This window comes from Netta rufina (genome assembly GCF_964035555.1).
Source record: "Netta rufina genome assembly, chromosome: 6".
NCBI classification, from domain to species: Eukaryota; Metazoa; Chordata; class Aves; order Anseriformes; family Anatidae; genus Netta; species Netta rufina.
Window position 1 is genome coordinate 13,000,174 of NC_140129.1, and position 25,602 is coordinate 13,025,775.

At 36.9% G+C, this 25,602-nt stretch overlaps 1 protein-coding gene across 1 annotated transcript in view; it reads left to right on the top strand.

Moving 5' to 3' along the window:
• The window catches only part of BMPR2 (bone morphogenetic protein receptor type 2), a 106,146-nt gene that overhangs the window by 60,046 nt on the left and 20,498 nt on the right, over positions 1–25,602 (top strand). Inside the window, exons 4-6 of the mRNA XM_084289570.1 lie at positions 19,521–19,631; positions 20,132–20,223; positions 22,258–22,488. Coding sequence (XP_084145696.1) covers positions 19,521–19,631; positions 20,132–20,223; positions 22,258–22,488 — 434 coding nt within the window. The remainder of the gene's footprint in view (positions 1–19,520; positions 19,632–20,131; positions 20,224–22,257; positions 22,489–25,602) is intronic.

The window sequence follows — 25,602 nt, forward strand, 5'->3', positions numbered from 1 at the left end:
ATAGCAGTTTGAGTTTCAGGTCTAGAATGGGGAAAGGAAGCATTCATTTTATGAAACGTAATCAGTGGTTTTGCCTTCTTCAATAACAGTGAAAATTTGCATTTAAAATTGACTAGCATCTGTAAATAGGTGATTCATCGTTGTTGTATCATGCAGTTCTTGAGGCATCTCTGCTGGAAATTATCTGCTTAGAGTTACTGTTTTATGTGCTTCTTTGAAGAAATTAAAGATGTGCAAATACCTTTTGGTAATACAAATATTGTAAATATTTTTTTCCTTTTCCTAGACATGCTGAATATTTTCTGACTTTCGTAGCATTATATTATAAATCCAATGCCATAATGAGCAGATATCTGTTGTGATAATATATTTTGGAGCCTGGTTTTGAAAGCCTTATAGATGAAGGCAAAAGTAGATAAGGGTTATGAGAACGGGACCCTTTCAACATGTATTAGTGGAAAATTGGACTGTAAATAATAATAAAAAGGTAGTAGATAAGATTGTTTTACTTTTTTAGTTTTTACTTTACTGATTTACTTCTTAAGGTAAAAAGCAGAACAGGAAAGGATGCTATACTTTTTATGATTTTGTTCAGGTGCTGTGTATTATCATATACAATGTGATAATAAACATTATTCTAAACAAATCATACGCTGCTTTTGAACAACTCAGGTAAAAGAGAAATGGCTGGGAGTTCTCTGGGAGGTAGACATAGTGTGCCGTTTTGGGGACTTTCTAGATAGATGAGCTTTCTGATGTGGTACTAATAGTAAGCTTCTAATGAATAGTCCCTCCACCCCTAATGTTTTAAGACTGCATGCTGTAAATCTGAAAACATCAGAAGGAATTATATATTATTACAATTTAGTTAGGAGTAGTTAGTTCTGGGGCATTTGATGCAAAGACCTGATGTAATAGTTTATACCCTTGGAGTTTGAATGTAAAACATAAGAAAACATCAGTGACAAGCAGTTTGTTGTTCAGGTCGCCTGATGACACTGCACACACAGTGAAATGAGTACATTACCAAGGTGTGTCAGCCTAACAAATTATACTGACTAAATTAACCAAGATACTGTACTCTGTTGATGTTATCCAGTAAAATTAAAACACTATCTACATTTTGCAAATGTTCTACTTGTCAATGTCCCTGTGCTTTTTCAAACTGAACATTTGTTTTCACATTGGGTTTGTTGATATCCCCATCTTCCTGTCTTGTCATGCTAAAGGCTTCTTGTGGTTGGAAGGAGTGGCTGTGCATCGGCTTCTCCACTGCTTCAGCTCCTGCCAGAGGGCATTAGCTTCCAAATGCTGCAGTTGTATCTGCCTGCGAGTGCTGGAGCTGCTAGGCTGGCTGAGCACTGCTCATCACAACCTTCCCCTCCTGCGATGTTATGCTAGTCGCATTCCTCGTATTTGATTTAGTTTTTATTTAACCATGGTTCTACTGTTTTTTGAAGGGTTGAATTGACTTGGGTGAAGATTAAAGGGAGCAAGAAGTCTGCAAAGCTCAGTTACAAAACACTGCTAGGTACTGCCAGCAATTGCTAATAAATTCCCAGCCACCCTCTGTCCCCAGTACAGTGCTGTTGAGAAAGGTCTGTGTCTACAGACCACTGAAATAAGAGGCAAACTTGGGAACTGTAAAACACAAAACTGAACGTGGTTTATAAATATTGGGTCTGTTACTGGCTGTTCTGTTCTAATAAAATCACCTGTGTGGGATAACATTTAGATCAAAGAAAACCTTCCATGTATTTTTCATGGTCTGTAATTAGATGTTTTCTCTAAGCCTCGCTTGTTACTATCCTATGTGCTGATGTTGCTGACAAAAATCTGATCCTAACTCGTGGTTTTGTCTGAGTTATTTTACTTTCTTGATTTTGGAATGGATGCAATTGTGAAAGAAAGCTTGTCACTTGCAATACGATTTGTACAGTCCCCTGTGAGCCCAGCTGCCTTGCAGGCTCACCTGTACTGCATGTGTACATCACTACCAGGGATCAGCCTCCAAAGCAGAGTCTGGAAGTCTGGATGGATGGTTACAGAGGTGTTGGCTCTTCAGAGTTAGTCATTAATCACTGCTTCTTTGTGAACCTTTATTGGTCAATTTCTTTATCTGGAAAATACTGTGATCCTGAAAAGCCAATACATAATGCTAACTTCTGTCTCTTTTCTTTGTGAAAGATTATACAGTGTGTCTTCAAATGGGAGACTACCTGGAGGTAAAACAGCAGTGGTGTTTCAGTCTGGCATAATCTTAGAAGCTGTACGTAAATAAGGCCTCTATTTTTATCTTTTTTTTTTTTTTTTTTTTTTTTTTTTTTTTTTTTTTTTAATTTTGGGTAAATAAACAGCTAGAATTCAGTCAGTTAAATGTCAGCAGACTTCCACAGAGGCTGATGCAGTGTGGCCCTGGGTAGAGATGGCTGCCTTCCTGCCAGGGGCAGCACTGTGCCTGTGCACAGCCCAGCTTCTGCGTCAGATCTTCTGCTGCGATTACAAAAAAAGGTGAGAAGCGGAACTTCATGGAACCTATAATTTGTCTCTTGCCTTGTCATACAAAATCTCAGTGTATGGATGGATGCTGAGGATTGGGGTTTTAAAGTGCTTTTCCTTACAAAGAAAGGCTTATGCCCTTTTCATTAATGAAGTGAATGGTAAATTCATATAAGTGCCTCAGGTACTGAATTGTGATCAAGTGAGTAGCTCTGTAATTATGAACCTGGAGTTTTATAACCGGATATCTAGTTCCTGAGAAGGTGTTTGTGTCATTCTGGCTATAGATGTCTCCATTATTTCTGAAGAACTGAGCTGTCAGGGATGTTCTGAAGTCACAGAGATCTGAGGTGGTTTGTTGGCATCCTGCCTAACAGAAACCATGTGCTTTTGAAAGAGCAGAGAGTTCACAGAGCCCCGAAGGGAACCAACACATACAGGAAAGCATCTTTGTCAATGTGCTCCTGATTACACACCAATTTTCAAAGCTGTTACTTTGAAATACAGGAGATGATGACAGTATATTCACTATAATTTTCATGAAGACCCCTGTGAATACAATTGTTCTATTGAAAGACTTTCAAGCAATAGAGATGATAATAAAAAACCTATATATATATTTGTGTTGGTTTTATAACCAGGAATGCTTACTGTTGTTAATAGGGTAAATTAGGGTGAAGGGAATTCCTGAAAATGTTCTAAGTAGACACATTTGAAATATAAAGAGTAGCATTGCTCAGTCTTGTATCTACTTCTGTATACATGTACTGAGTCTTTCTGTCTTTTATTTTGAAGTCTTTGTGTGTGTGTTACTCTTTCCAGTCACATTGCATTTGGGATGCTGCGTCCTTATTTATTGAAATAGCTGTTGTTGATGTACACCATTCGTTATTATTACTTTCACTGTTTCATATTTAATAAACAAAATGAACAGTGCTCTGTTGCTATGGTCACTAATACCTGAGCATGAATAGCAAGACTGAATGTTCCTATTCATGTGTGAGAGAGACATTTTCCCATGTTGCAGTTCTCATTATGACTGAATTTGTGATAGGAAATATGACTTTTAATGTCAGCTGTTAGAAATTTACGGAATGTATATTCTTCGTTTCAATGCTTTCAATACCAGAATAGATATGGATCTTTCTAAACATTGATTGTAATCAGATATAGGTAGAAAATCCATACATTTCTTTCTCAGAAGCCTATTTTGATCATCTGTGATTTCTTCTGGGATATTAAGATATTTATTCTGTAACTAACACATTTGATAATTCGAAATAAATCAATATATTCATTATTCTTAAAATCTAACTTAGACAAGTTCTGATTTATTTCAGTTAACTTGAGTAGTACGCTTCCACACCAGATTGATTCCTGGAAGAGCATTAGTTACACAGATAGTCTAAGGAGAGAAGTTAGAAATTCTATTCCTGAGGGGCAAGTAAAGCAATTGAAAGAAGAAACTGTGAAGACTTTCTATTGCCTTAGCTTTTTTTCTTGTTTTAGGTTAGGAGAGGTTGTCAGAGAGGTCTGAGGAACAGGATTCCTTTTCCTAGGATATCTGATACAAAGTTGTATCAAGACAGAACTGAAATGTTTAATCCAATTCTTTTAAGTACTTTTAAAAATTCAAGTGAGGTGGATTCAGTGTTTCAGTACAACAGTTTTATGCAATTATTTGTAATTTTAGTCCTACTAAATGTTGTGTGTATGCTTCTTGGTGCTAGGCCAATTATTTCATAGAAGTTGCTGAATTATCTATGGATAACATTAGACAGCTTTCAACTTTGGCCTGGATTTTGCTTTCCTTTAGGCTGGTGGCATGAGGCTCATTTAGAAGCTGCCTGCAAACCGGTAAATATTTTCCTAGGCTAGCAAAAAGTTCCTTGTTCCAGACACTCATATTGACTTCAAAACTATATATACTCTGAGCAAGGATAAAGTATCCTTGCAGCCTGTATAAAAGCGCTTTTCACTTTAGTAACACTTGGAACAGGAAATGAGAATGCTGGTTGGTTCTTTCCTATGCAGACCCAAAATATTCCCATGTACCATAGAGTGATGGTTCAGAGCCATGTCTATCAATCTGTTCACAAGCTGGATGTGTCTGTCTGAGTTACACATGACTGATGTGTGCTCTAGCCAGCCAGACAGTCTGAGTGGAGCAACTAAGATTGTTGTTGCTTGTTCGTAGTTCTGTTTCTCACGTTGAAGCATTAACTCTATTAACTTCTATTTTTAGAAGTAGTGTTTTAAACCCCAGCAAATTAGTATAAATGTTATAAAACACAAGTACAGTTTATATATGTGTCCCTTTGACACAGGAAGTTTTGCTGTTTAAAAATGCAGACACACACACACAAACACAAAAATAAAAATGAAAGAACACCAGGGGTGGGGAAATGCCCCAATACATTCACACAAACATCAGTTCCTGAAAGGTAGTTTTCTAAATTGCAGCACGTACAAACTTATTTTATTCTAAATGCTATTCTTTTTTCCCAATTTCTCTTCTCTGAGGGTATAATTGCAGTGAGTAAGGCAAAATGGATAATGCTAAGTGAGCCACAGTGAATTACATGTAGCAATGTTTTTCATCTGAATGCACGTCCAGACATTGCTGTCTCCTTGAGGAGAAAGCAGAGAAAACTTGGTGAAAACGTATTGTGAAATAAAGCATGGAAAGCCACCAGCAGAGTTAGATGAACATATAGAAATATTTAAACTGTTTCTTGAAGAAGTTTTTTAATGATCCTGCAGAGTAACTCAAGCTTCCCTGCCTTAATGAATGCTGTCAGCAGATCAATTGCGCACTTGTCAGGAGTGAAGATGACGCTGGGAAGCATCCACCACCACACGTAGGTTTGGGTGTGCAGAGCACCGCACACACCTACACTGGACACTCCCAGCTGCAGAGCCATTCATAGCATCTTTGCTGCAAACTAAAAATGTGTGTGGGTGAAATAAATACACACCGTAAACCAGAAGCGTTACGCATCTCCTGACAGTGCCAGGAGCTCTGGGAGGGATGCTGTCCAAAGGCCTTGCAGCTCTTGCAAAGAGTGCTTGTACAGGCACACTCTCAGTGAGAGAGTCCTGTGAAAGACATGCTCAGCTTTGGACAGAGGAGACTTCTTATATCCAGTACAAAATAGAGAATAGTTGGTGTGTGACGGCAGTGGGAGAGTGCACATCGAAACGTTTTTAAGCTAATTTGAGATTTCAGCTATATAGCTCAGACATTTGCTATTTTTATACAGATAGGTTAATTTATTTATTTATTTATTTATTTTTAAAGAAAATATCAAGCTCTCTGCTGTGGGGAGACAGTTATAATAGATTCAGGGTATTAAATATCTATTATGAAGACTATAATGTTTACATTTTATGATTTTTTTTCCCATTAGTAAGTTGCAAATCCTTAATTTCTCGTATCTTTCTAAAATAGAACAAAAGAACCAAGGCACTAAGATATCTGGCTGAATAGTGTCTCCCCTCTCCTGAATTTGGTCCAACATTGAACTAGTGTGTGGTGTTATAATCTCTAGCAGGCTACCCCAAGCAGGGAACAAGAGCGACCACAGTCCTGCATTCAGCAAGAATCCAGCTGTGTGGTCACACGTTATGTTTGCTATGGAATAGAAGTTTCCTATGGCAGGAGGGATTGCAGAACTAAACATTTAATTAGCATGCTGAGGTCATACTTCATCTACGTGTTCAGCAAAGATGTGTTCATTTTATGCCTGCAGACTGTTGCTAGCTAACTTGAGTGACTGGGAGGTGAGCGTAAACTGCTAAATTTGGAGATTTTTTTAGCAGTCTGTGTAAGAATTCAAGTATTTGCTTTATTTAGTAATTTACAGTTTCAGCTCAAGCAGGACCTAAAGCACGTTCAGTAACACAGTGATGCCAGAAGAATGCCATGAATTTGTTCCCTGTGTTAATGTATTTGTAATCACTGTTATGTGTTAAGTCAATAGTATAAATGCCTTTTGAAGTTTGAATATCTGCTTCCAGCTAAAATTTAGCTATGTTTTTGTTGTTTAGAGGAAACGTGTAAGTTCTTGACAACTAGCAATGCTGTTGCAGTGGACTGGGTACCTTGCAGACCTTTTATGGATTTCAAATCTTAAATCAAAGGGACATTTAGAAAGGAGAAAAAAAAAAAATCTTGTGTTATAGAAATCATAGAACACTTGAATTGCCTTTTTGAAAGAATAGATTAGAAAACAGAGCTCACATTTAAAAAAATAATGGGATTGTACCAGGCCAATGGCTTAACTGATGTGTTTACCTGCAAATTGTTAGAAGGGATAAGCAAAGAAAACAAAAAAGCAAGCAAACAAAAACCTATAGTGCAGGCAGAAATTATAAGATTTATTGAAGTCTTTCCTTTCAATTGGCAGTAGATCCTCATTAATGGAATTTATAGAACTTCTAGAACTGTTTTTTCCTAAATCTGTTATTTTATTTTTTTTTTAAGACTAGCATGAAAAAAGATTCCTTTTTTTTAAATGAAGGTGGGGAAAAAATTAGAAGACAAGTGATTGGGGAGTGTCTTAATCTTGGGCAACCAAACAAATCTGTATTAAAAATAGGCAAGTTTCATAGCAGCTATGCTGAAATCTAAAAATGCTTTGATGGTGTTCATTTGGGAACCAGATGAGTCATACAAAAACCTTGGCTATGACTGCTTGTATTTTGTGATGTGTTAAAGCAGGAACACCTGTCAGGAAGGAGTTAGTCTCAAGTTTAATTTTTTCGTTGTTTGACAAAAAAGGTTTCTATTCATTTAGTGGGAATTGAGGTTTTTTGCCATTCATTTAACAGGATTTCATGGTACATTCAGGATTTGAGTAAATCAGATTGACAGAAGCCTGCTTTGTATTCAATTTTAAAGAGGTTGTTTTTACCATTCTTCTTTCTTTTTTTTTTTTTTTTTAAGCAGGCATTTGTGTAAATCTATCTTGTGAAGATACCAACCTCAGCCTTACAGTTTAATTGTATGATGTCATTAACACAGTTAAAATCAATATTCAGAGCTGTAACAACTTTAGGGACTGATTTAAGAATTCTTTTAATTAAATTGAAAATGCTTAAAATGTAAGAGTTACAGAAACTATAGGTCAGTATGCAAAAGTATTTTATTCAATCTCTGAAGCTAATCTAGAAATCACCCAGATTCCAACACTGTTAACAAATTGGTTCCATAGGATTATGAAATGTCTGCACATTACCTATTTGAATTTGTGTTGAAATATTTATTCCTGGTTTGAAACAAGTTTGTTACTGTAGGGCAGACAGAACATGTTATACAAGTGAAGTCAGCTGTATTTCTCATATACCCATGGTGTAACACAAATTGATAGCTTTGATGCCAGCCTTCGTACCTGATTGATGTGTATTTGTTTTGGCAGGGATGTTGTTTTCCAGATCTTCCTCATTCCCTGCCGTGGTCTCCCTGTTGCCTTTCTCACCCAGTTCACTGCTCAGCATAACCGCAGTTGTGCCGTGCGGCTCTCGGAGCACTGCTGGGGGTGGAACAAGCACCTGGGAGTAGGAGGCAAGGGATGATGCTTGAGCTGGCACTTAAGCTGCGAGAAATGAACATCAAACAATGTCTGTATTTCATCTGAAATCAAGTACTTAGATCTGTAGAAGAATTTTGCATAACTGCAAACTAAGGATTGCTATTTATCATTATTGCCTTTTTCATCTTCTTGTTATTTTAAAATAATCAGGATAACCTTTGAAGTTAGGGAAGGTACTGTTTTTCACATTATATAACCAGCTAAACTAAAGCACAAAAAAAAAAAAAAAGTAACCTACCTAAGATCAGGTTATTCAGTATCAGAGCCAGAAATAGAACCCAAGTTTCTCTTTGCCTTATGTTTCCAGTTCTGGAAAGTACTTCTTTCCTTGAGGGGGAAAAATGCATTCATATGCATATAACATATGCACCTGTGTGCCCTCACACAAGCTGTAGTTATTTATGTGAAGGTTACTTCAGCTGATACCTTGGAAACAGAAGCTACTTACCAGTGGAAGCTATTGATCTTGCTGGAGTCCTTTGAGGTGAAAGCCTTTCTCCTCACCACATCTTTCCAACCATTTCAGCTTCTGCCCTGCGGAGTGTTGAATATGCTTCTTTCTCCTTCTGACATATTTTGTTGTGCTTGCTGTGTTTCCTCATCCTTTGCTGTTTTTCTTTTAATTTCCTTCTACTTAAGGATGTCCCCAAATAGCTACATCTCATATCTGTGAAGTATCTGAGAAGGAGGTTCTTCCTGCCCAGAAGCTGGCTGAATCTCCATTTTAAGCAAGGGTGTAGAGATGGAGGAAAATAACCCTTACGAAAGTTTCTCAGCTGGGGAGATGTCTTTCAGCAGGAGCCAGGAGAGGTTCAGCTGCTCTGCTGGCCTCCTCTGCTCACAGGTGATGGTGGCCAAGGGGGAGCGAGTGGCTTCTGAGGTGATGGTAGCTGGATGGGAGCGGAACAGGGAATGGGAGTGTGAGAGAGGGACTAAGATACACTGATGCTGACTGAGCATGAGTCTCAAGTAAAGGAAGGGAAGATATCATTCACTGCATTTCTTGGGGACACTGGAACAAGAAAGGAGGGGCATTTTTGGCAGGCCCTGTCTTCTGTCTTTCTGCTTCGTCTTTCAGTTCCTTCTAACGTTTTCATCTTACACCATGTTTCCCCAATGAGCTAGTACATTAGGGGAGAGGAACAGTAATAGTTATCATCTTAATATTAAGAAAAAAAAACTTCTTAAAGCCTTTAAAAAGGAATCTGGTAAAAGTTAGAAATTATACGGCCATGTAGAGAAGATAACTGGGAAAAATAGGGATGTATGAGTGACTATTAAGGGGAAAATGAGGCATGTGTTTTCATGTTAGACTTTGTCCTTTTAAGTAATGATAGGAGAAGCTGGAGCAGATGCATACCTTTTGGAATACAATGTGTTGTTTGAATTGGCATTAGCCAGGCAAACACAGTCTTTAGTAACCATGAACGTTACTAAAATATCAGACAGGTTTAACTCGCAGCTTTGTAGAACCTACTTTCAAATCTAAAATTGCAAAACAATGTACATACAACAATGAAATACTGAGTTGTACTGAAAGTGCAGAAAAAAAATGTTATTGGGCAAGTCAGAAGAGCAAAATTTAAGTACTAAAATATTTGCTAAATTTAAGGATTACAGTTGAGGATTACAGCATTAATCTGATTTGGGACGTGAAGTCTGAAATACCAGGGCAGAAACCAGAAGTGTAATGAAAGGTTTTATCAGAAACTCATTCTCAACATCTCATTTTTGTATAATTTTTTTTTAACGTGAATAGATTAGTTGCCTCAAATTGTGCTCTAATCAAGATTTTGTTGCACAGTTCAGGTAAGGATTTTGGAATAAGCACACCATATAGTCATGTCTGATAGATCGCTTCATTTTTTATTGTGTTTAGCTAAAGTCTGACAGAGGGGAAAAAAATCCTGATTTTTTTTTTTTTAACGTCAGAGTTGTCCAGCCTTATTAACAGGACACTAGCTCTGCATTACCTTTCCCCAAGCAGAGCAGGAGCAGGCTGGGCAAGCAGCAGCACAGCTTTGCCTTCTCCGCAGCAGCCCCAGACAAAGGCAAGCGTCGCGCGGAAGCAGACAGCGCGCCTCCAGCCTCGGCCACGGCCTGGCTCCGTGCTCTGTAAACAGCAACATCCGAGGCTCCAGCACAGCAGACAGCGGCTGCCCGTCTGATGTGCACGCAGGAAGCGCCTGCTTGTACAGGCCCAGCTGCTGCGCTGCCAGGCCTTGGCTCTGCCTTCCCACTGAGGAGTTACTGGTGAGGGGCAAGTGGGGCGTTACAGGAGCGAGGGGAGCTCCAGCGAGTCACGGACGGTGGTCCTGAGCCCCACAGCTAGCGCAGAGAGGAGACGTGCAGGCACACCAGCTCACAGCTGCCATTTTTTGAATAAGGAATTTCTGGGGTTTTGTTTGCATGCCTGTATGAAAATAGGCATTTTGGTGTTTTGATGTCATTTCTGTGCTATATTTTTAGTGTGGCAATATGTCTGGGAATATTATGAATATGAAATATTTAGCTATTGAGCCAGCTGGATTTGAAATAACTTACAAGAACTTTAAAGAGACTTTATGAAGTACTTGTTTTTCTCTGTGGCAGCACATGGATTTTTTTTGTTCCAGTGTTACTGCAGACACTGGACAAGTGCCATTACGTTAAAGCCGGTGTTACCATTTGGTGTAATAAGGAGAAAGACCTGTGGGTCCAAGATCAATATAAGGGGATAATGTAAATGTTTTTTCATCCTTTCTATTAAAAAAATAATAATAATAAATCCTGGGTATTTTATTTTGATATGGAAGATGTTCCTGGTTTGTGGTTGAGTGTACAAGTGCTTTCAGTTAAGCATGAAAGCAAGGCTCAGGCCTACTCAAGTGCAGTTTGCTTACAGAATCCAGGTATTTCTCTCTGAGGTAACTAAATGTTTAGCTATGTCTAGGGAACTTCAGTAAGATAATCTAAGTTTGGTTTTGGCTTTGAATTGCTGTTAATTTTATATACATCAGGATTCTAAACGGCTATTCAGTAGTGTTAGAAATGACACTGAAAATGCATGAAATCACAGAAGAAAAGGCAGAAACAGAAGTTGGGTTGGGTTTTTATCTACTCAGGAATTATTTCTCCAGAAATATGACAGGCTGCTAATTCATGTCTCTGTACCTAGTCATCAAAGGAAGAGCCGTTAGGGATTGCATAACCCACTTCTCTGCCAAATAAATTACCACACAAGCTTAATTTTTAAATTTAATGTATCGGTGCAGCCTTCAGTTTTCAAAACAAACAAAAAAGGTGAATCTAATGCATGAAGCCTGGATCCAGCTCAGGTGCTTGTTAACAGCTGTTCCCTGGAGAAGGACAGAGGCTTGGGAAGGGTTTCCACCTCTCTGACTGCTCGGGCACAAGGGCAGAGGGAGCCCTCTACAAGAAAAGACCCAGAGAGCTCAAATCCAACTTGTCGTTTCTGACAGCAGGTTTTCAAACACAGATCTGCCCAACTTCTAGCTGTACCAGGATTCTTCTGGAGCACACCATGGAAAAAAAGTACAGTTTGGGCTGTAAAGTTTATGTTTTCAGGCATTCTCTGAGCAGCAGAGGGGGGGATCTGTCAAGCATTGTTGCTAGATTGGGATGTTCTTGCAGGTTTTGTAGGAATCTAGTGCTCTGTTAGAGCCCAAGGTCCGTGAGATAACATGAGATTCTGGTCACCTGGGAAAAAGGGATAAAACTGTTAACCTTCCAGATATGGAGAAAATCATGGAAAGATGTCATAAAGGGCACTTCATAACAATATATATGTATGATTTTATATAGATATATAAAATCAGTCAAATAGGATAATGCTATGTTTTTGTTTTCAAATACAGGGAAGGGATGAGTGGAAATAGTGCAAACTTTCTGTTCCACCTGAGCCTTTCAGTCTGGAATAGAAACCAAGGATTTTCTCTCAAGTGAAGGGAAAAAACATCAATTTTTAGTTATGAAATAAAATTGCCTTAGGGTTACTGCTTGGCAGGGTTGTTTTGTTAAGGAATGTCGCAGCATCTCCCACAAAAAATACTGTTCCCATTGTGCTTTTCATCTGTGCCAGCTCTGCATGCTCGATCCTATTCCATAGAAGTTTCCTTGCTGACCTCAGTTATTGTTATGCAGACTCTTGCAAAAAAAAATAGATGTCAAATAGTGTTCCTTACCTGAACTTTTGTTTAAGTGTTGATGGTGGTCGCATTGATTGGTATCAGATGTTTACATTTTACATTGTCTCATGTTATTACATTATTTTGACATGGATTTTAATTTTATTAATATCTTGTGAAGCGCTCGCTTCAAATGTACGTGTTCCTAAAACAGAATTAAGATAGTGGTTGTTTTAAAGAGTGCACCTATAAAAGTTCCTTTCACTATTCTCAGCTGTCCGTAGGTTTTATGGAAAAGTAGAAATAGCTCCTGCTGGAGTTCATCATATAGGTTTGTAGAGAATAATTTTAAGCTATTGCAGCCTTGTAATACCAGCTTAGCTAAAAGTGTGGGTTTAAATGCATTTAGTTAGATCAGCGTAGAAGGCTGTGTGATTGCGATTCTTGTTTGAATGTATAAAAAACTACCTATGCCTGTGATATTTGAAAGACTGTTCGTGTATATTTCTTTCTTACAAGCTCTCTACTTAATTCTCTTCTTTCACATTTTCTTTCCTGAGATAACTGAATTTAAGATTCATTTAAAATAATTTGAGTAATTTTTGTTATATTGTTTATATTGGAGACATTCTTGTCACTTCCTCTAGCATGCTGAAGACTGAGCTCTCATGTTTCAGGACAATGGATCAGGAATGAGGTAGTGGTCAATTGGTTGGAAAGAAATATTGGTTGCCATCCAGAAAAGAGGAGGGAAGAAAAGAATCAGCTAAGTGTTCTGGTTTGCCTGGCATGAACAGCTGGAATACAGCAAGTGCCAAGCAGTTATTTTACACTATATGGAAGAGTCATAGGACATGTTTGATATAAGTTGTGTGTAGACAGAGTAGATAAACAGATTGTTGTTCGTATATTGTGCTCAGATGTTTTATAAGGAGCCTCAAAGTATTTAAAGAAAAAAAAAAAAAAACATTTAAGTAAATATACCCCTGCCTTTTTTAATGAAGAAACTGGAAAATAAATCATACTCACCGTGTTGTTATTAACCAGGCAGCGAATATAATAAAATTGTAATCTACGGATTACCTTGCTATTTGAAGCACTGATAATTGTATATTTTTTCAAGGGACTGAGACCTTGCTGTCATGAAAGTTGTACATGACTACTGTGAGAAGAAACGTGACTTTAAAAGCAAGTAGAATTAATTTTACTTGCTAAGTCCCTTTTCCACTTTGCACAGCATATTTGCTGTCATCTGCAGCTGAAGGCCATATTGCCCACATGCTTCATCCTTCCATCTTTCATGGTGTTTATGATATAAATGTAAGGTTTCCCTCGTGCTTCTGATCTCATCCTCAATACCATTAAGATTCCTTAATAGAAAAGCAACTTCTGTAACAGATTGGCAATGAACATATTGAATTTATCACATCAAAGAAATAGTTGTAGGATGGCGTTAAGACTCTGCTTCTTTTTAAAGTGATCTGTATGGGCAGATCTTTGAGTCCCTGTGTAATTTTATTGACTTTGATCAGCGTCCATACAGCTGTAGTTGTTTTGAAGAATCAGATGTTACTGTTGTGCTGTGAAAGTTAAGGGATGGTGTTCTCTTTATTTGTTGGAGACTATCATTATTAGTTACTTGGTGGTATGGCAATTTAAATATTTTTTTTGTGTATTTTCCAACTGGAAGACTACTTGGCTTCTGCAGCATGTTGATACCAGAAATTCTGTGGGAACATAGGTAAATTTTTAAAAACTGGTTTTCATTATATAGAATAATCATAGTGATTTTCTAACATGTTGTTATGCAATACTTATCTAAACTTCAACACACACACATTTTCTAGAATTATTTACTACTGTGTGACAGATATACAGCTGTGTGTCATTTACTTGAAAAGTAGGCAGATAATTTTAAAAAATGGAATGAAAAGCTTTAATAACAATACAGAGCTCTGGTGTAAATTTATTTTATGTGCAAATGTCCTTTATTATGTGGCCACCACTTACTTACAGAATGCTGTTTTTAGAATACAAATGTCTGCAGATACTCAGGACTGTTTTCATATTACATATTTATACATATGTGTGTGTGTGTGCATATATGTGTATATATATACACATGTATATAGAGTGTGTGTATCTCTAACATTGAGACATTTCAAAGGGTAAGGTTTCATATTCAAATGTTTAAAAGATAAGGAAACAATATAATTGCTTTCCTAGTTCTAAGACCATCCCCTCCTGTGTGTTTATGTTGTGATACAGCCTTTAATTACACAATCAAATATTTCCCCATGGGATTCGTAGTTTTTGAACATTGCTAATGCTCTTTGTCTGTTCTCATAGCTTTCTTGATCGCTTATCATAACAGCAATCCCTTCAGCATCCCAGGTTTGGTGCCCAGAGGATGAACACCTTGCAGACAGTGACAAAACAGCGAGCTCTTTGGCTGTCATGCAGAAGCAGTTTTGCATAGCAGTAGAGCAAAGGTTTCAAGACAGTTTTTACTTGCTATAAGCAGGATACTATCCTTTCTGCTTCTGATTTCCCATTCTATACCTTGCAGTTTTAATAACAGTATTACAGGCAACAGTCTGATGCGTAGTGAAGTGGAAAATGTGAAAATTCTGTGTGGGTTCCCACCGGTCCATCTGCCTGGCTGGAATGTTTTACCTTCGCAGTATGGACTTTGGCACTTGAACTGACGTGAATGTTGGTAGCGGTGGGGAGCTGATGCTTTATCTGGAGGGAAGATGCGCTGTGGGTGTGGGCCTTAAAGGAAGAATTGTCTGAGGGTTTCACAGTGTTTGCTGATGGAAAGGGAAGATACTGGAATCCTGCATCCTCTTTCTGGCTCCAAGGGAAGAGTCCTGTAATGTTTACAGTCTCTTTACCTATTTTTGAACCAGTTTCCTTTCATTTCTCAAAACGTTCCATGGTAATGGGATAAATGCTATTTTTTTCAATATGGAAATAGGAAGCATGCAAAAGACTTTCATTTTTGAAAATTAAATTACAGAGAAATAAAAGAAGAAGATTCTTCAAGCATCAAAACAGATTGGAATACTTTTGTGTGATTAATATTACAAACCTATGTTTCTAGTGGAAAGTTAATTTGAAGGAAAAATATTATTCCTCATGATGTCATTAGCACCATCAGCATTATTCTTTCTGCCTCATTTCTGAGGAAAGCCAAGAAAACAGCAGTAGAAAAATTCGTGTGTGGCAATATGAAAGCTTAATTAAAAAAAAATAATACCAAAAATACTATACAAGTGTTTGGCAACTATTATGGCAGAGATGCCTTAGAGGAGAAAGAGAAATGCCTACTGTGGTGAAAGTGCCTGTAGGGAGCAACAAAAGTGCAGGGCCAGGTTCAGCCAGATGACCTGCTTCTAACCAAGTACTAGAAGTGTAGCCCTCACAGTTTGCTCTGAAATGCATTCTCAGTTATTTGTGTGTGCCTTTGACGAAATTAACTTCCTACATCGCGTCTGTTGTACTCTGGTTTTGGAACAGGAAAACAAGCTCAGTACTGATGACGAGGTCAGCACGCTGCTGGGAGCTGTGCTTTGCAGGTTACCAGCTGCTCCCCAGCCAGGAGGAGGTCAGCTCTATTTTAATGAGTTGTGGCTTCTCTTTCTCCCTCTCCTTCTCCCTGTCTTTCCTCTCAGTGATATTTGTTGTGATATTCCTTTATGATGGAGTTGGTGGACTTCAGAAGAATATTATGTCTGAATTAGTGGTAGAAATTAGCAGCTTCAATAAAGAAGCGTGCATGTGCCGGATGCCTTCTAAATGGCATGGGCATTGGTTATACTTCATTTCTTTAGCCAGCTGCTGGAAGTCAGTTGCCCTGGGAGCACTGTTCTCTCGTTCCCACCCAAACAGGCTAACAGGTGGGTTCTTAGGGTGTTTGGAGCCTTTTAACAGCTTTTGTTTTTGCTTTTTATGTTTAAACTTTTTGCTTTTATATTTCAACTAAATGTGTTTTACATTGGGAAGCTGAAATAAAGGTTTTTTTCCTTATCTCTACAGGAACAAAAACAACTCAGAGTGAAAGAAGCAAATGGGCTAACCTCTCCTTTCAGTTACAGTAACATAAACTTGAGGAAGCTTTGCTGATAATTTCTGTGTATAAGTGTTGCTAGAATTTGCCTCAGTAATGAGCTCTTTAATCACGACTTTTCCTAGAGATTGCAGCTAATCCTCTCAGCATGTCTTTCTATGAGTTTATGCTATTGCTTTTTCACACTATATAGTGAAAATCTGAAGTCCCAGCCTGAAATTTGTGAAATATAGTGAAAGTCTGAAATCCAGTTTGAGCTTTCAAGGTAGTGTCACACGGTTTATGTAGTTTCTTCTGTTTGTATTTGCCTCTGAAGAAATACCCAAATATTGATGATTCCAAAAGATCAAATCAGATTGCTGAACAGTAGTTATGCATCTTTAAAGTCACTTCCCATTATGATATGACATACAGGTGCTGAAATTATAGGGCAGGTGTCATGTTATTGTAAATAAATTTTAAAAACAGAGTCCACTGATTTGGGAATGAGGTTGTTAACAGTTTCAGAATGTCAGACCTCAGAAAACATCGTTTAGCTGGTCTGTTGCTTTTCTTTTTATGTAGTGTTACAAGTAAATATCAGGCAGTAAAATAGTCCTTGCTGATAAATGATGGGAAATAATAAGCAGTGTTTTACCCATCCATATTAATTTGAGATGCGTTTTACCACTTTTGAAATGTTCAGTTACAATTATTAAGAAATTAGTATCTATTTATGAAAGTTGTTCATAATGATGATAATTCATAGTGTAGGAATGACTTGGACTATTGGAATAGTTGACAACATCGTTTTAAAATTATTGCAATGGCTCGAGATAAGCCAGTTTAAGATTTGTTGAGAAGTAACTCAGCTTATATATACTTTTTTATCTGTTGGATGCCAGGGAAGTTCTTCGCAGATTTTTGATGGATGCACAGATACCACTACAGATTAAAAGCCTCTCGATGGAGTGCTCCACCAAGGAATGAGAATGCAATGATTCTTTTTCTCTGTGTTTTTCTACTGCTAATCTCCACAAAACTTTATTTGGGATTTTTTTTTTTTGGTAGCTGTCAGGCCTGCATAATGCACCTATTCACATGCTTCTAACAGGAGAAAACAAGTGTGCCCATACAGACAGACCTGCTGAGGAACCAGTGCAGCTCAGGATGCCCTTGCCCTGTGCCATGCCAGGAGCAGAGGAACAGCAAAATCCTGTTCCAGAAGGGAGGAAGGTGACAGAATGATACCAGAGTGGACAGAGATGTGTTGTTAACCCTTTGAATGTAAGAATAGCCACACTAGAGCAATCAGGCCTTGGCATTAGATAACAGTTGGCAAAGAATTGTGGAAACGGTTACTGTATGTATAGCAATGGAAAGGTTGTGCATGGCTACACAGCAATTGTGTGGTCAAGCAAAATACAGCTGATGTTACAGCAACAAGCTCAGTCCCTCAAAACCTATGTTTTCTTCATGCTGAGATGGTGCTAGGCATCAAAGGCCTAAGGCCTAGCTGGTACAAATATATATATATATATATCTCTGTGTGTGTATATATATATATACATATATATATATATATATACACACACACACACGTGTGTGTGCGTGTAACGTATATATATGAAGATAAGCCAAGAAAATATAAATTAAGCTATTCAATTCACAAAAAATAGAAAAGTAAATATTAGGATTTCCATGCCAGCAATTATTAATCTTCTTACACTTTAATAGTATTTCATACTGCTTTGTTATGACATAAGGTCCCTTTATGATGTTGTGCTTTTAAAAAAATATATAATGTCTATAAATGTACATACTTTGAATTAATAATTTAGATAACAATTGTAACTTATTTTTTAATCTCCACACAACAGAAGTCCCAAGTGTTATTGCACAGTATAGTGCTTTGTGGCAATAGTTTATTTTCTTAGTGAAACCGTATTTTACCACAACTGATAGTGATGGCATTTCTTTTGACAGAACAACTTTAAATTTGACAGTGTAATGATTACCATGAACTCTCTCTTATTTAAAGGATTTATCAGATATGAAGTGTGTGTTATTTTTGATGGCTAATTTTTCAGGTGCTTTTCAGATCTGAAACTTCCTCTGTACACGCTGGGAATTGGAATAAATGAATCATGTTTAATTTCTTTTAAAAGTGGTTCAAGTAGAATGAATTTGTCTGTTTATTCAGCTAGTGTAGACTGGGATAAATTTTATTTCAGTCTCACCTAAAAATTTACCCAATGTTTAAGCCTTGCATCATTATATATTTTGTGGTTTTAGAATAGCTAGGTCTCATTACAGTCTTTTAAGGAGTACTTTTAGCAATATATAAGACAAGTTTAAACATAGTTCCCAAACTTGGCTTTAAAGCCAATGTAAATGAGATCTTGTAATGCCACATTCCAGTGATTCAATCTGCAGTAATGAATTTCTATATTAAAGTGGCTGAATTTTTATATGCCTGAAAGAAGCAAGACTGGGGTCTCATGGGGAATAGCACCAGGCTAACCATTTAAGATACTAATGATTTTTTTCATAAACACCCCCCCTTCCCCAACAAGAACAAAAAAAGAGTGAGATACATTTTGGCAAAAATCATATTTGATTGAAAAAAAAAAAAAAAAAGCTCAGTGAAACTAGTTATTTAATTTTCAGTGTTTCATTGTTGTTTCAGGTTGCTTGATATTCTACAGTTTGTCTGTCTTTGTGAATTAAGTAAAGAGAATCATATTAAAAATGATCCAAGCACTGACACACACAAAAAAAAGTATTTTGAAATACAAATAGGAAACATTATTCATCACATTTCAGCATTATTACCAAATTTTACGTTTACTTTACGTTTACTGATTTTCATTCAAGGATGGGGTTAAGGTTACAAGCCTGATTCATAACAGGAAACTTGATGAAGACACTGATAGCAAAGCAAGACTATCAGTTTGGCTTTGGATGGCTGTGCTGAACTTATCTAGACAAAAAGACTTGCTTCTGGGTTTTGGTGCCTTTTTCTGTGTGTTGGCAATGAAAGATTGAGGAAAGCTGCAAATGAATGTGCATTCAGCTGTGTTTGAGCTGATCAGCTCCCATAGATTTTAGGAGGAAAAGTAGTTTAGTGCGAGATCTTACAAACCAGAGTACGTTTTTTTTTTCATTGCTGTAATAACAGTTACATGTTTTATAGCCTTGACTTTTTCAAATTTACAATTAAAGGGTTTTCATTGTGTTTTCTTCCAGATTCTTCTCATTCTTTTCATCGAGATGAGACGATAGTTATTGCCCTTGCATCTGTCTCTGTATTAGCTGTTTTGATTGCTGCTCTGTTCTTTGGATACAGAATGCTTGCAGGTAGTGTTTGATGATCCTATTTTTTATATTGTTCTTTTGACTGTTTCTCAAAATTTTATTTGTCTTGTCTTCTCTCCTAGTCCCTATTACATGTCTGTATGTAATGCTTCTTTCTCTTCTCTGACATTTTATGATATCCCTTTCATAACAGTTCAGAGAGATTTATAATAATTTCTCTAAGTTGGCATTTTGAGGCTCATTTTTCCTCAACAAATCCTCTACTCAACATAGCTTAAGTGAAGCTGTAAACATGCTTTACACTAATTGCCAATGACAATCAATTATCAAAACGTGTGTAGCAGGTAGCCTTATATCATCACCTTCACTACTGATCTCGCTGACTCAAAAAGTTTACAGGATTCCTTCTTATTTGTCATGTCCACGCTATGTGTTTCTAACAAGTCCCAGGTAAGTTTTACTTTTGCTTATAACATGGCCAAAAAAAAAAACCAAACCCATCCTCAAACTGCCTGAATCTGTTCCCACCCCTTTCCATACAGGAGACCGTAAGCAAGGTTTGCACAGTATGAACATGATGGAGGCAGCAGCATCAGAGCCCTCTTTGGATCTGGACAATCTAAAGTTATTGGAGGTATGTGTTCAACTTGTTTCTTAATCTTCGTTTTTATTCAGTGAAAGACTTGTGGTCGTATCACTTCTCACTTACAGTTACAGCAATAAATGTATCAGTGCACTTCTGTAATCTTTTCCTCTAGATCAGTTTAAAAGCACAAAATAGAAGGTTACAGCAATTATGTTTTGCCTGGCTTTGGTAGCAATATTGTTGATATTAGCTACAACACATTCTACCTTAAAAAGAAAATATTAAACAGTGGAAGGTAACAGATGCAAGGGGAGTTGGAATGTGCTTTATTTCAGCATGGCATCAAAAATCCTTCTTTTTGCTTGACACTGCTTTAAGTACAATATCCTATGGTAGTAATTTGCAAAGCTTTGGTAACATCATTGGAGCACAGAACTGACTGCAGATAGGGCTGTATATTTCAATAGTAGTGCTTTTACGTGTTGTCATTATTCACAGTGAGGTACTCTGTATTTCCATGGCAACTAGAGGCCAACCAGAACTTTCCACTGAGCTTGGTGTTAGATGTATCACCAGAAACCTGCAGAATTTTATGCTTTCAATTGTTATATGTGGTAGAACTTGCATGGAATTTTTAAAAGCTTTTACCTAAAAATAGATCAATAGAATAACTGGAAGAAATTCAGTGATGCTTTTTTTTCTTGCCCATTAGAAATTACAGCTACAGATGGAGGCTGCAGACATGTAGTCCTCACTGTGGTGTGCTCTGGGCAAACCCGGAAAGCAGACTAACTTGCAAAGAAATTTGTGTGCCCTCTGCCAACAAAAAGTACTTGAGGTAGAGTTGACAAGAGTAGAAAAGTACATATTGTAGAAGTGTGGCAAAATCTCAGATGAAATTACTTATATTGATATACAGTCTTGGAAAAAGCAGCAGTTTTGTTGATGGGGAGATCTACAGAATCTTCAGTCCTTTTTCTGAAATCCTAGGAGTTGCCACCTCACCTCCAGCCATAGGGTGTTGCAGGACAAACTCTCTTCACCTGTGTTTGCCTTTTGTGTCTCTGTGGGTAGAATACTTGTATATTCTGTATTTGTACCTTGAGGTGATATACTGTCACTTTGCAATCCACATTGAGGACTCTGCCTTGGGAGGTCTGAAAAATGGAAAGTCTTGCCTGTTAAATGATACTTAAGTTTAGAAAACTTTCCTGTTAGATAATTTTATTGTCTTTAAAATCATTACTTTACAATCCCTTCTGCTTCCCCTTCTCCTCTATTTGTAAGCATTTTAAAAAGTAAAAAGATGCTTGTTTCACATCTAGATGTGCCTGTAAATGATTTGAATTCAATAGATTCTTAAATTCTTATGTAGTCAGAATGTTTTGAGGTTTAGAAACTAGGACTCTTAATGAGGGTGGTCCAGGGTTCTGATTTAGAGCAGAGATCACATCTTTCTTTAGTTGCCATGGAGATGGAAAAGGCTCTTCTGTGAAGACTAACAGTGGAGGCTAGAATAAAGATTCACAGGTAGCAGAGAATTGGTTATTTCTTTCTGTTAAAACCTGTTTACTTCTTTTGGTATCTATCTTACACTGCAAATGCATATTTGTCATTATTAATTTAAAATGTACGGCTTGTAAAGCTACCCTAAACCTAAAATGTGTAGCTTAATGCCTGTGATCTCTGGAGTTGATTAAAATTGATCACGTAAAAGCTATAAATGTTCAGTAGTCAAAAGTTTAATTAAAGAGCTTTTTCAGCATAAAGCTTATTGATTTTATTGATATCCCATATGAAGCTGCTGAATAGATTATTTATGATTTATTTATTAGGTGTTCAGACTATAGATCAATGTAGTAAGATCTAAGTGGGCCTATGCTAGGGTTTACAGCTCCAAAATAACGTTTATGACAGTATTCTAATTCTGATTTTCAGTACAAAATATTTAATAATTTTACAGTGTAATTCATTATAAAGGTTGGCATATAATTGTTGTAGAGTTAAAACTTTGATTTTGCCTTTGCTTATTACTTAGTGAACTAATTATGTTTGTTTGTTTGTTTGTTTGTTTGTTTTCAGTTGATTGGCCGGGGACGATACGGAGCAGTGTATAAAGGCTCCCTAGACGAACGCCCAGTTGCTGTGAAAGTATTTTCTTTTGCTAATCGTCAGAACTTTGTTAATGAGAGGAACATTTACAGGATTCCACTGATGGAACATGACAACATTGCCCGCTTCATTGTGGGAGATGAGAGATTCACTGCAGACGGGCGTATGGAGTACTTACTGGTGATGGAATATTATCCCAACGTAAGTGTTTCAAAGAAATCAATTGGATTAGTTTAGATTCCTAAGAATAGCCACATAAAAAGAATGCACTTCAGTATTGGCCAATAATTTGGAGTTCTTGCACAGTAGTCACCTTTGCCTAGTGTAATGTGAAAAAAATCCATATAAGTTACAATTTTAATGAAACTTAGCGTTGCTTACTGTAACACCCTTTAAGGTTTCTAAATTACTACTATCAAATCTAGTCTTAAAATGTAGTCTTAAATTCTTGGTTTAATATTTTGCTTTTGGTTACAGGTCACTTTTTAAAATCAACTGTGGGATAATCGAGGACAGTATTTGAAGAGTTATTTTTGCATAAAAATATATTAATCAACTTAAAACTACTTAGTATTAAAACATTACACCTCTATTATGGTATTTATAACCTCACTTAGTAGCTGTAAATGGCAGGGTGTGTTTGTTTGTTTGTTTGTTTTAATACAATGAAACATAAGACATCCTGTTACCTTTTTTAAGCTTTATAGGGAATACCATATTTATTTTGTTGTACCATATATTGATGATATAAAAGAATTCTTAAGAAGGCTGGCTTACTTTCAAGGACTGTATCTTCCTGTATCTTCAAATTTTCTTAGCTAACTGGGTGCTTACCTCCTAAAATTCATTTATCTGAGTTTGTAACTCTGTGTGTGTGTGCGTGTGAGTACAAAAAATTAAAATATTTTTAAAATGCAGACCATAATTGTGAATTGCTTATCACAGAAAATCATAGAATATGTGTTTGAGGGGTTGCATATATGAAAACGCAAAGATTTACATTTCATATTTTTTTTCCTTGTGTATAGAAAAGGATTTTAACTGTTCTGTTAAATAATACTTTAATGAGCTTTTTGGTCTCAAGTAAGTGAACTCATTGTATTTATTCCAGTGTGCAAATGTGATGGCTGAAGCTTGATTGGTTAGGCAGCCAGTAGGACAAAAGCTGCTTATTCAACTAGCAAAAAGAAACAGAACAACCACAAATAGGAGTAATGATGGCCTTTCTCTTAAGATGTTTCAAGTTCTATGTATATGCTTGCATTGAAATTTAAATTGCTTTTGTGTATATAAATCTAAATATATATGCAACTTTAAGAAGACAACCTATCACTTCACAAATATAGAACGAACATTTTAATTGAAAATTTTTAAGTGAGAACATGCTTATTTGTGTCAGTTTATAAGAGAAGGACATATAAGAAGAGATTGCAAAGACTAGAAATGACTATAGAAAAGGATGGTCTAGTCCATGCTGTATGCACAGTGGCAAAGCACTTTGGCTCTGGCTTTCTGTGTCAGGGTAGGCTTATTTTCAGCTGAGTTCAGTGAAATCAATTGAGTATTCTGCTCCTGGTAGGGCTTAACATAACTGTCTTAACAGGTGATCTGGCTTTGCTGGTTTCTTGAATTAAATGATTTTTAGTTGAAATGTAATTTGGTTGAAAATTGTGTTGTTGCTTCTATAAACAGGATCAGTTAACAATCTGATTAAATGCACAGATGAAGCTTATAACATCATATTATCACATTCTTTCCCAATACAGTATTAAAAACAGCAAGATTAGCCTAAAATCAATCCACTGGTGGCTTGGAAGTCATTGGAAAAAGTGCACAGCAGGTGTAATTAATGCACAGTATGGTCCTTAATTCAGTGAGCAGATGTTCTGCTGTATGCTGAGCTAACAGCAGGGAAGAAACCCTGCTGTGGAAACCCTACTAAAAGGAAATGGCACCATTCAAATTACTCATAAAACTTACTTCAATAAGGGGCAGCCCATGCAAGATGTACAAGTGAAATACTATACATCCAAAATATCATTCTCCCTGGAAAAACTTTTCTTATTGAAAATAGGAAAACACAAAATGGAGCATTTTCACACAGAAAACTGTTTTTGTTGTTGCCTGGGTGAAAGCGAGACACCAGATTAAACCAAATCATGCTGTTATCCAAATGCATTCAGAAGGATGAAGGTAGGGGAGCAAGTAATAAAAGGGAGGATATGTGTATAGGCTAATCAACATGCTATTGTGATGGTACTGTGAGGTATGGCAGGTGAATAAGCAGTGAGTAAGTTGCAAGGGATGGCACAACATGAAATACGGAAAAATATGGAATAGTCATAGAATTGTGCCCCTCATATTCAAACATTCATGTCTTTTTAGGACAAATGAAAAATTGTTGTAAAACACATAGTAAAATCTTATGATTGTTAGAACAAAACCATCATTTTAATCAAAAGTCATAATTGGAACAAATATCATCAATTTAACATGTAACTCATGACTCTGAAAAAGAATAATCTCATTTACAAATCTCTATCTTGACTAAAACTTTTTCTGGTTGTCCTTTATACGGCACTTGACTAAGAATATAAAATCACAGTTCTCAACCAGCTTAAAAATATATAGCAGTTACAAAACTTCAGAGCAAAAAGGTCTTGAAGTTGGTTTGATCTTTATACACTATTTCCCAGTTAGACTACAACAGTCCTGTTGCCTCCATAAGAATGGGTTGGAATTTCAACCCACAAAACTAAGAAAATCTTTTACTGCACCTAAGTTTCTGGCAGTCGGTCCTTACATCCCCCAGAGAATGTTGAGGAAAAAAAAAGTACAGTATATATAGCGCAGTAATTTGTTCAAAGCAAACAAGGAAACTGTGTTCTAATACCAGAATTGCTCACGGCCTCTGGAGCATTGCACTGTAAGAATCTTTGCAATGAGCACTATAGCCGTAATCATACCTGAACCCAAAAAGTCTAGTGCTAGGCAGGAGCCAAAAACTAAGTGGGAGGAGTATACATCAGAAGTGGATGTTTTGAACTGTGCAGTCTATCTTCATTTACCTTAATTTTATATGTAGACAAACTGTTTTATCTCAGTATTTCATATTTTGTAACTTTGCACTATCAAATGTGGACTTGAGTAGAGAGAGGATTAAGCCTGAGATTTAGGCCTCAAGGAGTAACAAGAATTTTTGCGCACCCCTGATTTAGGATTTGGGGTTTGTTGCTATGGTAAAACTGAAAGGGGAAAGAAGCTAATGCATGCTTGTATTTCTTAGAGCTTTAAAAAAAATAAGGTAAAATTCTT